At 37.2% G+C, this 15,424-nt stretch overlaps 1 protein-coding gene across 1 annotated transcript; it reads left to right on the top strand.

The window, feature by feature from the left end:
• Nucleotides 1–8,356: 8,356 nt before the first annotated feature.
• LOC134308017 (NLR family CARD domain-containing protein 3-like) lies at nt 8,357–13,881 on the top strand. The gene is made up of 6 exons (XM_062990620.1): nt 8,357–8,409; nt 8,563–8,679; nt 8,812–8,928; nt 10,609–10,672; nt 11,483–11,681; nt 12,086–13,881. Exons 1-6 carry the CDS (start codon nt 8,357–8,359, stop codon nt 13,879–13,881), a joined length of 2,346 nt encoding a protein of 781 aa, XP_062846690.1.
• The last annotated feature ends 1,543 nt before the right edge of the window (nt 13,882–15,424 follow it).

Raw genomic sequence — 15,424 nt, 5'->3', positions numbered from 1 at the left:
CGGGACGTTACATCTGGCGTGAAACTAACACAGCATTTCAGAAAAAGAACATCATACTGACAGTGAAACATGGTGGTGCTGGTGTGATGGTCTGGGGCTGCTTTGCTGCCTGAGGACCTGGACGACTTGCTGTAATTGATGGAACCATGAATTCTGCTCTCTACCAGAAAATCCTGAAGGAGAATGTCCGACTTGAATCCGATTTAGATGCTGTGGCATGATCTTAAACAGGCCGTTCATGCTGGAAAACCCTTGAATGTGGCTGAATTAAAACAATTCTGCAAAGAAGAGTGAGCCAAAATTCCTCCACAGAGATGTGAAAGACTCATTGCCAGTTACCACAAATGCTTGATTGCAGTTGTTGCTGCCAAGGGCAGCACAAACAGTTATTAGGTTTAGGGGCAATTACTTTTTCACATAGAGTCAGGTTGGTTTGGATAGCTTTTTTCACTTGATAAATGAAATCATCATTGAAAAACTGCATTTTGTATCACTCAGGTTCTCTTTGTCTGATGAAATTTGTTTATCATCTGAAAAATGTAAGTATGACAAAAAAGCAAAAACCAAAGAAATCTGTAGGGGGCAAATACTTTTTCACAGCACTGTATGTAGTAAGTAAGAGACAATGATGTGTGTATAAAATAGATTGACATTAATAAATGAAATAACAGTTTTGAATTAAATCAACCAAAAAATAACATTGTGCCAAAAAAAATAGATTTCAAGAGATTCAAGAGTTTTATTGTCATGTGCATAAAAGAACCAGCAGTTACTCTGTACAATAAAATTCTTACTTTGTTCGTCCTCTAAACGTCAATATAAGTATTATACATAACAAAAATTAAACTGATAGAATAAAAGCGTAGTATAAAAATGTTTATATTCAATGAATAAAGCATACAAATATATCAGCATTTTAAATTATTTTAAGGTGCAAATTATGCAAAGCAGCAGTCAATGTGATGTACAATTGTATGTTGTATGATGAGGTTTAATGTTCATGAGGTGGGTTGTGTATGTGAAAGTCCATGTTTGTTCACAAGTCTGACTGCCTGTGGGTAAAAACTGTTGGTCAGTCTTGTTGTTTTGGTCTTTATGCTTCTAAAACATTTGCCCGATGGTGGAAGATAATAATTTATTAATTATTGTTAAACATTTTTATTAAATAAATTAAAAACGAGGTTTGTAGGTTGTGAGGGACATTAATATGTGTATATAAAATAAAGTTTGACTTTATTATATTAAATCATATCAGAGTTTAATAGATTTATTTATCTACAATAAAAAAAGTATTATGGATTTATTGATCTTAACTATAAATAAAAATAAAAATAAAAGCAGTTTCTATAAAACAAGGTTTGTATGATGTGAGAAACATTAATATGTGTATATAAAAAATAGTTTGGGTTTATTATGTTAAATCATATCAGAGTTTAATAGATTTATCTCTTATATACACTTATTATAAATTTATTGATCTTAACTTAAATTAAAATAAAAATAAAAGCAAAGGCAGTATCTATAAAACAAGGTTTGAAGAATGTGAGGAATATTAATTTGTGTATATAAAAATACTTTGGGTTTATTATATTAAATCATATCAGAGTTTAATAGATTTATCTCTAATACACACTTTTAATGTATTTATTCATTAACTATGAATTAAAATAAAAAAATAAAAATAGTTTCTATAAAACAAGGTTTGTAGGTTGTGAGGAACATTATTATGTGTATATAAAAATTATTTGGGTTTATTATATTAAATCATATCAGAGTTTAATAGATTTATTTATCTTTAATATACAATTATTATAAAATAAAATTACAATAAAAAACAAGGTTTGTAGTGGGTGAGGAACATTCATTGTTTGTATATAAAATACTTTTATTTTAATAAATGAAATTTTGCCAGACTTTAATAAATTTATTCATCTCCAATATACAATTGTCACAGATTTACTGATATTCATTTAGAATCAATATAAAATAAATATTAACTTTAAAGAAATATGGTTTGTAGTAGAAGAGAAACATGGAAGTGTTTGTATAAAATAGTTTGACATTAATCCATCAATACATGACAAGATTTGAATGGATTTATTTCTCTGTAATAAGTGCAGAGTAAATGTTTCCTACGTTTCTCTGTTAGTTTGATGACGCTCTCTAACACGTTAGCTGAAGTGGGAGCTTCATCAGGTTTCATTTGAACCTTTTTTTTAAATAAATACATGTCATCTTAAAATTACCATAAAATAATTTTTGTAGTATGTTGCCTATTTTTATATGTGTAAGAATTCGTAAAATAAGTAGGTGTTAGGTGTTTTTTCAACCATTTATATAGATCAGAATGGCGAATGTCAAACGAATGTTTAATATTAAACTAACTTCATAAAATTTATAAAATAGCATGAATGTATGTATATGTATACATTCATTATATATATATAATTATAAATATATATATATATATATATATATATATATATATTATTACTGTGTGGAGTTTGCATGTTCTCCCCGTGTCTGTGTGGGTTTCCTCCGGGTGCTCCGGCTTCCTCCCACAGTCCAAAGAAGTGAAAAAGAGGTGAACTAGAGAAACAAAATTGTCCATGACTGTGTTTGATGTCACCTTGTGAACTGATGAATCTTGTGTAATGAGTAACTACCGTTAAATGAATGAATGTAACCAAAAGTGTAAAACATGACGTTAAAATTCTAATAAACAAACAAACATTATATTATTATATGTATAGTGTATCATATTATTAGTGTATTATTATGACTTATACAACAGTTAGTTCCGACCTTGCAATCTGATTGGCTGAGAAGCGTTCTAACCGTGATGTTATTCGCGATAACACACTCCCTCTCGTGTTCTATTGCTTAAATATATACAGGCACGTGCACAGACATTTTTGGGGGCAGGTGCTCAAGCCAAAAAAAGGGCACTCATCACCAAAATTATTAATAAAATTAAAAAAAAAAAAAAAAAAAAACACAGTAGGATATTTTACTTATATATTTATTTTGTTAACACAATCAATACACATCTAATCAAATAACTCAAATTATCAAATTGCATAAATAAATGAAAAACAGGCAAAAACAAGGCCATATTGTGCACGCTTTTTACCACACAACTGATACAGTACATCTCCCTCATGTGCTTTACTGCTAGATGGCCTAATCCAGGATAAAAGAGAGCTGCTACCCTGAGCTGCTGCTGTAGTTTCCTTTTCTTACTGCTTTTGTAACCTTTCTTTTCTTGGCATTATGCTGCAAAATTTGTAAATGAGATAAATCAATGTTGTGCATAATAATCAAGAGTGACTTACTGAATCTCCATAAAGGGGAGAACACAGTATACATCATTTTACTGTTTTCTGACAGAGTTGAAGCATTACACTGATAATATACCATTACTAGTGTCAATTTACCTCACCAGACTGTCATGTAGCTCAACTTAAGACCTGCTTTTGATTTTAAATCAGAAACCCACTTTGGGTAGTTAATGTTAACAATGGGCCTATTATTATGCCAATAAAATCAAATAGACAGCTAAATAACATTTTCCTATTTATTCATCATTTTTGTATGCTGATCTATGTCATAGAGCATTATACTTAGCCTTCTACATATATTAGTTTGTAATGTTAATTACCTAGCAAAATTATTCATCATTTGTAAACCTCAACTGTTGAAGTATAAATGCTTGCATGAAAATAACTCTTTTCCTACACGGCGTTTTGGCCAGGATGCCGTAATTATAAAATATTGTATGTTTGTATCTATTTTCAACACTTTACTGTGAGAGCTACTTGACATTTTCCTGCAAAATGTTTGTGCTCATGCTTTTTTTTCTTATATCAAAATAAGTAAGATTTTAAATGAAACAAAACTAGTGAACTTGTCTAATTTGTAAAACAGTAAAACTGTCTTTAAATTCTGTCTGTCTGTCTGTCTGCTGCAGTTTGTCCCTCTCCCTTCATTAAACATGACAAACGTCAGTAAACAGCTGGACAAGGCTTTATAATCACGTATTTCATGACTCATGAGTACAGAACGTGTAGGCTATGTGTTATACATGGATGCTCTTTGTATGAAACACTGTCAGTACCTGTCTGTCTGATGCTGCGGGTCAGAGGAGAAGTGCGTAGCAGCGGTTTGGCCTGGCGCTCAGCACTGCATGAGTGCTAACCGGAGGAGGAGGAGGGAGCTTGTGCGCGCCGCGGATCAGATCGGGGCAGAATTCTCACAAGTAGTAATAATAAATGCCCATCAGATATCAAAACACTTTGGGGGGGGGAATTGATGACAGAGAGGGTAATTTTTGTTTTTAAATATTAATGAATGCAGACAAAAATTGGGTTCCAGCAGATAGGGCACTTTTCTCATCCAGGGCAAAAGGGCAGGTGCTTGAGCACCACTAGGGGTCTATCTGTGCACGTGCCTGCATATAAATACAGGGGTTAGACAAAATAACTGAAACACCTGTCATTTTAGTGTGGGAGGTTTCATGGCTAAATTGGACCAGTCTGGTGGCCAATCTTCATTAATTGCACATTGCACCAGTAAGAGCAGAGTGTGAAGGTTCAATTAGCAGGGTAAGAGCACAGTTTTGCTCAAAATATTGCAATGCACACAACATTATGGGTGACATACCAGAGTTCAAAAGAGGACAAATTGTTGGTGCACGTCTTGCTGGCGCATCTGTGACCAAGACAGCAAGTCTTTGTGATGTATCAAGAGCCACGGTATCCAGGGTAATGTCAGCATACCACCAAGAAGGACAAACCACATCCAACAGGATTAACTGTGGACGCAAGAGGAAGCTGTCTGAAAGGGATGTTCGGGTGCTAACCCGGATTGTATCCAAAAAACATAAAACCACGGCTGCCCAAATCACGGCAGAATTAAATGTGCACCTCAACTCTCCTGTTTCCACCAGAACTGTCCGTCGGGAGCTCCACAGGGTCGATATACACGGCCGGGCTGCTATAGCCAAACCTTTGGTCACTCGTGATGATGCCAAACAACGGTTTCAATGGTGCAAGGAGCGCAAATCTTGGGCTGTGGACAATGTGAAACATGTATTGTTCTCTGATGAGTCCACCTTTACTGTTTTCCCCACATCCGGGAGAGTTACGGTGTGGAGAAGCCCCAAAGAAGCGTACCACCCAGACTGTTGCATGCCCAGAGTGAAGCATGGGGGTGGATCAGTGATGGTTTGGGCTGCCATATCATGGCATTCCCTTGGCCCAATACTTGTGCTAGATGGGCGCGTCACTGCCAAGGACTACCTAACCATTCTGGAGGACCATGTGCATCCAATGGCGGTGCCGTGTATCAGGATGACAATGCACCAATACACACAGCAAGACTGGTGAAAGATTGGTTTGATGAACATGAAAGTGAAGTTGAACATCTCCCATGGCCTGCACAGTCACCAGATCTAAATATTATTGAGCCACTTTGGGGTGTTTTGGAGAAGCGAGTCAGGAAACGTTTTCCTCCACCAGCATCACGTAGTGACCTGGCCACTATCCTGCAAGAAGAATGGCTTAAAATCCCTCTGACCACTGTGCAGGACTTGTATATGTCATTTCCAAGACAAATTGACACTGTATTGGCCGCAAAAGGAGGCCCTACACCATACTAATAAATTATTGTGGTCTAAAACCAGGTGTTTCAGTTATTTTGTCCAACCCCTGTATATGTGTATGTATATGTATGTATGTATGTAAAGTCTACATATCTGAGATGGGAAAATGCGTTTAATTCCTTTTTTTAACCATTTTACCATTTATGCCTGTTGTCGCTAATTTGCAACATAAGTAAATTTATATCTGTTTTATGTGCTATGGACAAATGAACAATCTCCACTTAGTGTAGCATCGGCTTTAAAGCAAAAACACAAATAATTAATTTTTTTATATCATTATGAATAAATTCAGGCATTAAGGGGTTAATAGTTGAATGTAAACCTAGAACATCCAGCTACATTCTCAAAGATAAAAATTCTCGTCCATTTTGTGACATACGCTGCATGAATGAAAAATGTTAAATCACTAAACACAAACATTAAATTGCTTATTACATGGAAACGATTTATTTCATGGTCCATGATGCGGTTAGGTAGTGCCTTAATCATGATCTTACCATCATTCTTAAACTTAACTTACTTTATAAGTATAAACACGTTTTAAATATGATACCTGCAACACACTGAACACAATCAAAGTAAAACATTTATAGAATATTGAAGATACACTGTTATGACACATTCCACACTAAGCAGGTGAGCTGGTAACAGGTGAAAGAATGATTGAGTATAGAAGGAGGATCCACCAAAGGATCAATCGTTGTAATCAAAGATGGGTCGTAGGTTAGTGCCAAATCTTGATTGACAGTTCTATTGGCTCAATATAAAACTGCAAATCATTTAGATGTTTTACCATCTACCATACATAATACTGTTAAAGGATTCAGGAAATCCAGAGAAATCCCAGTCCATGTAGGGCGAGGCTGGAAACCTCGTTGTCCTCGACTCCTCAGACAGCACTGCATGAGAAACCATTACACTACTTTCAGAAATATAGTCACATGGGTTTGGGAGCGCTTCATTTCAGATGAGTTCACATTTTGGCTCATGAATAATGGTCAAGTTCTCAGTACCAACAACAGGATGAACCATCCAGGCTGGTATCAGTGAAAAGTGCAAAAACAAACATCTGTCATAGTACGGTGGTGCATCAGTGCTCATGTGTGACTTGTGTGTAAAAGCAGCACTGATGAGGATACGTGTCATTTTAGAGAGACATAAAATCACATGTTTACCTGAGAGATTCATGATTATTTCAGCAAGATGATGGCAGGTCTCATTCTGCACACATGACAACAGCATCGCTATATAGACACAAAGTTCACCTCCGTCCCAACTTTTCTGCAGGCATTAAATTCTACATTTGTTTACATTTCAAAAATATAATGAGTAAAAACATTAAGCGTTCTAAATAATCACAGATACTTTTGTCTGTGTCCAAAGTACTCCAGTGGTCTACACACAGCCTCGACCTCAAACATATTAAACACCTTTGGAATTGATATGGAATCTAGATTGACTAACTGGCAACAAACTGTCATAGATGCGTTTTTAAATTTAATAGAAGTCCTTCCTAAAACGTAAAGTTTAACAAGGTTACAAAGGAGAAACAAAAGAGCTGCAACTCCACATTAATGTCCAGGGCTTTGGGATGATAAGTGCTCCACATACTTTTCACCATATAGTGTTTTGCTTTCTATAAAATACAACTATTTCATACCCTTATTATGTTAATGATCAAATGTGTAAATAGAATAAAGCAAATGTCCATTTTATAGTGTATAGCAGCCTTTCTCAACTGGGGTGCCGTCTGGCTTCGTCAGGGGTGCCGTCAAAAATATTCTGACGTTACTGACATTGAAAACATCAAAATTTGTCTCACACGCCCCTTTCCCCCATGCTACAACGTCAACGCGGGCCTATAGTGACGGCTCTTTAAAATGAACAAAAGGAACCGAGTCGCGCCTCTGGGAGGCGTTATAATATATATTTAAATTTCTGTGCAGTTAATATCGGCTGTAATTCAACCATTCAGCTTCCATCAGTAGAGGGAATTAATCAGTCAATAAGAGCTGTTTATTGTCAAAATTCAAATCACATTCAGTATCGCGGAGAGAGCAAGCGACACACACACACACACACACACACACACACAGAGAGAGCTCATTACCTCATTAATGTAAATATTATAATTTTTATTGTTATTATTTTGCACTTTTTTTATTAATATTTTATTCTATTTTATATTTTTGCACATGTAACTGTTTTGTATATTTTTGTTCTTTTTTATTGTTATTTTTAATATTTCTCTGTAACTTGCTTTGGCAATACGAATGTCCTTATTTGTCATGCCAATAAAGCTTCTTTTAAGTTTAAGTTTGAGAGCCGTAACCGAGCTATAGAGAAACCATGCAGACAATGAGCAGTGCTAGTGGTATAATGACAAATAATTGAGAAATAAACTTGTTTAGTTGTGTTAAATCTGGTTCTTTCATGGCGCTTATGTTTTAAAGCAGAAACAAACAGTCACATCTCTGTACAAGAGAGGATTTTTCTGAAACTTAATGCAATGCAACCACAGTCTGTCTCTTCTCTATAGTTTTTTGTGTGTTAGCAGTCCGAGGGATGCAGAGTGTAAGTTTTTGAATACATTTTAGACTGGGGTGACTTGAGATTTTGAATACTTTTAAAGGGTGCCGTGACTGAAAAAAGGTTGAGAAACACTGGTTTATAGTCCTCCAGATATTCTGTGATATGAATAACAGGATTGATGTTGGACGTGTCGGCGGCTCTGTGGAGTTTAAGAGGTTAAGTTTGGTTTAGACTCACATTACAGATTGTAGTTTATATCTGATCTTCACAGTGACGTCATCAGATTATTAAAGAGAGAAGAAAGTAAAAGTGTTGTATAATGGAGAACCTGCAAAACAGAAATTCTTCAAATTCTGTTCTTGTTTCAGTTGGATTCAGGGTGAGAGATCAGACCCACCTGAACCCAGCAGTGTGTCCATAAAGAGTGATCGGTCAATGGAAGATCCACCAAAGTTCAGTGACAGAGAGCATTCTACTGATCTGAGGTCAGGATGATTTTAGGAAATGTGACAAAAATCTTTTTATATTATTCAGATTTCCACCTATTATTAGTATTTTATCAGCACAGTTTTAATAATCACATTTTAATCTCCACTGATTTTTCTTCTGTGCTTTAGATCAGAGGAAAGTAAAAGATCAGACTCGCCTGAACCCAGCTGTGTGTCCATGAAGAGTGATCGGTCAATGAAAGATCCCATGAACTTCAGAGAAGGAAATTCTTCTACTGATCTGAGGTCAGCTTGTATTTTCTATTTTATTAAGTTCTTCACAACCAGTCCCACCTGATAAAGTTTGGCAATATGATGATGTTAAACATCTGCTAAATGTTTATTGCTGTTTGCTGTGCAGAATTTACAACCCCAAATCAGAAAAGTTGGGACAGGATGGAAAATGCAAATAAAATAAAAACACAGAGTTTCTTACATTTACTTTGACTTTTTTTTTATGTCAGACAGGATGAACCTGAGATATTTCATCTTTTATCTGCTCAACATCATTTCATTTATTAATAAACATCCATTCCTGCATTCCAGGCCTGCAACACATTCCAAAAAAGTTGGGACAGGGACAATTTGGGGCTAGTAATGAGGTAGAGAAACTAAATAATGATGTGATGTTAAACAGGTGATTGTAATCATGGTTTGGTACAAAAGCAGCATCCAGGAAAGGCTGAGAGTCTCTGATGAGTAAAGATGATCAGAGGATCCAGTTTGTCCACAAATGTGTGAGAAAATGATTAAAATATTTAAAAACAATAAACCTCAATGAAAGATTGGAAGGGATTTGCATGTTCTCCCACTACAGAGCAGAATAACATTAAACCATTCAAGGAATCAGGAGGAATTTCAGTGTGTAAAGGTGGAGGGTGCAGCTTAATCTGAACGCTCGTGATCTTCCATCCCTCAGACGGCATCAAGAACCTCCACTCAACACTAGCTGATATAACCACATGGGTGAGGGATTAGTTTATCAAACCTTTATCAAGCTCTACAATACAGAGTTACTGCACAAATCATACTTAACACTTTACTGTGCAAAAAAGAAGCCTTATGTTAACCATGTCCAGAAGCGGCGTCAACTTCTCTGGGCTTGGAGGCATCTAGGATGGACCATCACACAGTGGAAACATGTATTGTGGTCGGATGAATCAGCATTCCAGGTCTTTTTTGGACTCTGTGTGCTCCGGACCAAAGACGAAAAGGACCGTCCAGACTGTTATCAGCAACAAATCCAAAAGCCAGGGTCTGTCATGGTATGGGGGTGTGTCAGTACCAGGGTGTATCATGGTATGGGGGGGGTGTCAGTACCAGGGTGTATCATGGTATGGGGGTGTGTCAGTACCAGGGTGTATCATGGTATGGGGGTGTGTCAGTACCAGGGTGTATCATGGTATGGGGGTGTGTCAGTGCCCTTGGTAAAGGTCATTTACACTCTGTGATGCAGCATTAATGCAGAAAAGTACATTGAGATCTTAGAGCAACATGTGCTGCCTTCAAGACGTCGTCTTGTCCAGAGACGTCCAGCATTTTTCAACAAGACGATGCAAAACCACCTGCTGCACACAGTACGAAGGTGTGGCTGTGGAAGAAGAGGGTACGGGGACTGGACTGGCCCGCCTGCAGTCCTGACCTGTCCCCAATAGAGAACGTGTGGAGAATTTTGAAACAACAACGACCCCCCCGTACTGCTGCACATCTTAAGGCCTGAAATGCAGGAATGGATTTTTATTAATAAATTAAATTAAGTTGAGCAGATAAAAGATGAAATATCTAAGGTTCATCCTGTCTGACATCCAATTAAAGTCAAAGTCAATGTAAGAAACTGTGTTTTTATTTTATTTGCATTTTCCATGCTGTCCCAACTTTTTCTGATTTGGGGTTGTAGATTGAACTTAATGCTTTGATTGTTTACAGAAAACAAGAGAAATTCAAGAAATCAGAAAGAAGCAGCAGAAATGAGTTGGATTCAGTATTTAAGGTGTGTATCTGAGTCTCTGTGTGGAACTTGTGTGTGATCAGGCACGTCTACAAAATTTTATTCTTTTTGATATTGCAGAAATTTCCACAGTGAAACTATTAGCAGTGACATAATGCTTAATCAAAGAGGATTACAGTTTATGTGGTGTAATAAACAATAACTGATCAGTCATCTACAGTCTACAAACTCATTTAAAGTTTCATAAATGTAATGAGTGATGAAGAAAGATGGTACACAGACTCATCACCAAGCTGATTCTAGACCCAAGAGCAGTGACTGAACATAATCAGAGGCCAAAGGAAACAAATGTTATCTGATGACCTAAGGTGGGATTTGACCCCACAGTATCTCTACGGTGTGAGTTAACCAGGAAACAACCAGCGGTCGTTTAAAGTGACAAACCAGATCACCAAACACACTGATCAGTTCATTAAAACATAATAATTAGGAAACTACAGTGATGTGAGCGCTGTGTTGGAACTGTGATCAAGTATGATACGTTAGTTACATGATCCACCAACATATCACCACACGATCGATCAGTACTTCTATTTCTAAACCTAACTGGATAACCTACTCCTAAAAGTCAGTTTCTTCTAAACAACTGCTAGTTGTCCTGTACACCCCTACACTTTGTTATAGTATTTTAATTAAGGTTCTGGCAGTCTTATAAAGTTTTACCTTTTTAAATTATACTTAATGTTTTAATTAATCCACATTTTACTTTTAGTAGGGAACCAATTATTTTAGAGCTGACTGTACCAGTCTAGGTTTAACATTTTTTATATCTAGTTACTGTAATTTTGTCAGGAGCTGGAGCAGAAAGTCTTCACTCTGTTGAAGAATGAGCTGAATAAATATAAGAAGATACTGAGTCCAGATTACCCAGAATGCGCTGAGGTGAAGGATGAGGAGGATCAATGTAGTTTCAGAGAGGAGGTGCTGAAGATCACACTACATGTCCTGAAGAAGATGAACCAGACAGATTTAGCCAACACACTGCAGACCAGTAAGAGCTGCTGGTTTTATTCCATCACTTCTATTTAAGAAGAACTACAATATAATGTTATTTTTTATTAAAAACTACAATAACTAAAAAAAAACCTGAAAAGTTATCATCATTTACAACATTTGCTATGAAATTGTAGGTGTATAATAGTAAAGTGTGTCGTGCTGGTAGTTAGTTGCTTAATATTCAGTTCAGTTTTGATCTTTCTAATACTAATAAAACATTAATAGCAGCAAACTGATATCAGAACTCTGTCATTAAATCTGATCAGTATGGACTGTTATGTCTGAATAAATCAGTATCTGATAGAGATGATCAGACATATTAGATTAGTAAATAAATTTAGATTTTCTACTCTGGTACATACAGTGAAATATTTATCTTCATGTTCTTCTGTTTATTAGAGCTGGTCTCTGTTTATCAGAAGAACCTCAAAACCAAACTGATAGAGAAATATAAAAGAATTAATGAAGGAATCTCACAGCCTGGATCATCAGTTCTCCTGGATCAGATCTACACTGAGCTCTACATCACAGAGGGTTCGAGTGGAGACGTCAATAATGAACATGAGGTGAGACAGATTGAAACGACATCCAGGAGACCAACAACACAGGAGAAACCCATCAACTGTAACGACCTCTTTAAAGACATGGCCATCAGAACTGTGCTGACTAAAGGAGTTGCTGGAATTGGAAAAACCGTCTCTGTGCAGAAGTTCATTCTGGACTGGGCTGAAGGAAAAGCCAATCAGGACGTTTTCTTCATGTTCCCACTTCCCTTTAGAGAGCTGAATCTGATGAAGGAGGAACATCTCAGTCTGATGGAGCTTCTTCATTATTTTTTTCCAGAATTTAAAAGAATAAAATCAATAAACTGCAGCATCTACAAGATAATTTTTATCTTTGATGGTCTGGATGAGTGTCGACTTCCTCTAAACTTCCAGAACAATGAGACTGTGAGGGATGTAACAGAATCAGCCTCAGTGGATGTGCTGCTGATGAACCTCATCAAGGGGAACCTGCTTCCCTCTGCTCTCCTCTGGATCACCTCTCGACCAGCTGCAGCCAATCAGATCCCTCCTGAGTGTGTAGCCCAGATAACAGAGGTACGAGGTTTCAGTGATCCTCAGAAAGAGGAGTACTTCAGGAAGAGTATCAGTGATGAGGACCTGGCCAGTAAAATCATCAAACACATGAAGTCATCAAGAAGCCTCTACATCATGTGTCACATTCCAATCTTCTGCTGGATTTCAGCCTCTGTTCTAGAGAGAATGCTGGGTGAAGCAGAGGGTGGAGAGATCCCCAAAACTCTGACTCAAATGTTCACCCACTTCCTGATCTTTCAGATCAAACACAAGGAACAAAAGTATCATGGGAAATGTGAACCCGACCTTCATCAGACCAGAGAGATGATACTGGCACTGGGAAAACTGGCTTTCCAACAGCTGGAGAAAGGAAACCTGATCTTCTATGAAGAAGACCTGAGAGAGTGTGGTATTGATGTCAGAGAAGTGTCAGTGTACTCAGGAGTGTGCACCCAGATCTTCAGAGAGGAGTTTGGGTTACACCTGGGGAAGGTCTTCAGCTTTGTTCACCTGAGCGTCCAGGAGTTTCTGGCTGCTTTATTTGCATTTATCTGCTTCATCAGCAAAAATCCAACAGAACAACAAACCACTGATCTGTCTGATCTGTTCACCAAGTCCAGCATGTCTAATTTCCTCAAGAGTGCAGTGGACAAGGCCTTACAGAGTGAAAATGGACAGCTGGACCTTTTCATTCGCTTCCTTCTGGGTCTCTCACTGGAGTCCAATCAGACTCTCTTACGAGACCTACTGACAAAGACAGGAAGTAAATCTCACAGTAAACAGGAAACTGTTAAGTACATCAAGGAGAAGATCAGGAAGAATCCCTCACCAGAGAAATCCATCAATCTGTTCCACTGTCTGAATGAACTGAATGATCATTCTCTGGTGCAGGAGGTCCAGACTTACCTGAATAGAATAAAACCACGTTATGTATTTGATGATTCTGGTTGTCTCAGTGGAACCAGTCTCTCTCCTGCTCAGTGGTCAGCACTGGTGTTTGTGTTGCTGAACTCAGAAGAAGATCTGGAGAAATTTGATTTGAGGAAATATAACAGATCAGATGAATGTCTTCTGAAGCTGCTGCCAGTTGTGAAAGAATCCAGAAGAGCTGAGTAAGTATTTTCATCATTAATATCACAGCAGCAGCATTTTACTGTTATTATAAATGTAGTGCAGCAACATGAAGTGGTTCTGATCCACCTAAACACAACTTATTCTAACTGTGTGTGTGTGTGTGTGTGTGTTTGTGTTTGTGTGTATGTGTCAAATTTTAAAGATAAAAGGAATCCTGGTGAGTCGGTGTGGTAAATTTCATTAGATTCAACATTTTATTTTAAAACCTCAATTTCAAAAAGTTGGGATCCTGTGTAAAATGTAAATAAACATAAAAAAGAATGCAAATTTTATGGACCCACATTTTTATTTACAATAAAACACAGAACACATATTTACATTTTCAGCATTAAGCAGATGGTTTCATCTAAAGTGATTTACATTTGTGACAGTATACAATCTAAGCATTTGAGGGTTAAGAGCATTGTTCAAGGGCAACCTGGCAGTGGTGAGGCTACAAGATCATTTTCCGGCAACCTTCTGATTACTGGACCAGCACCTTAACCTCTAGGATACAGCTGATAGGCTACATATTGGATACTGAAAGATATTTTAGCATTTCATGAAAATTATTTACAAAATGATCAGCAAAACATCTTAAAAAAGTTTGGAGGGGTAGCAAAAGGCTAGAAAATTAAGAAAACAGCTGAGGGAGCAATTAGCAAGTAAGTCACGTGACTGGGTATGAAAAGAGCATTTTAGAGAGTCTCTCATAAGCAAAGATGGACAGAGATTCACCAATCTGTAAAGAACTGCATCTAAAAATTGTGGAACAATTTCATTCAAATGTTCCTCAATGTAAAATTATGACCTCACCATCTACAGTACATAATATCATCATGAAAAGATTCAGAGAATCTGGAGAAATCCCTGTGCACTAGGGACGAGGCTGATGGTCAGTATTGGATGCTTGTGATCTTCGGGCCTTTGAGCAGCACTGCATTAAAACAGGCATGATTCTGTACTGGTAATCACTGCATGGACTCAGAAACACTTCCAGAAATCATCGTCTATAAACTTAATTTGCTGTGCAATTCACAGATGCGAGTTAAAGCTGTATCATGAAGCCATATGTCAACACGACCCAGAAACATCACCATCTTCTCTGGTCCAAAGTTCATTTAAAATAGACTGAAACAAAATGGAAAACTGTTCTGTGGTCAGATTAATCAAAATGAGAAATTCATTATGGAAACCACAGACGCCGTGTTCTGCACACTCAAGAGGGGAGGAAGGGACCATCCAGCTTCTTATCAGCGCTCAGTTTATAAGCCTGCATCTCTGATGGTATGGGGTTGCATCTGGAAAGGCACTATCAAATATTTACTCCCATCCAGATAACGTCTCTTTCAGGGATGGCCTTGTTTATTTTAAATTAAATCAAATCACTGATGTTTGCTGCACCGCAAGTTTTCACTTTATAGTCCGTTACTGTGTTTAATCCCTCCCGCATGCCTCTCACGTTGGTGCTGTTGAACTGCGATTCCACTTTTGCTCTGTACTCGCGTTTGGCTGCTTTGATGGTTTTACGGAGGGCATAGCTGGC

Source organism: Trichomycterus rosablanca, unplaced genomic scaffold (assembly GCF_030014385.1).
Source record: "Trichomycterus rosablanca isolate fTriRos1 unplaced genomic scaffold, fTriRos1.hap1 scaffold_404, whole genome shotgun sequence".
Classification (NCBI taxonomy): Eukaryota; Metazoa; Chordata; class Actinopteri; order Siluriformes; family Trichomycteridae; genus Trichomycterus; species Trichomycterus rosablanca.
The sequence above is the reverse complement of the archived record's forward strand: the minus strand, read 5'-3'. Positions and strand labels throughout refer to the sequence as shown.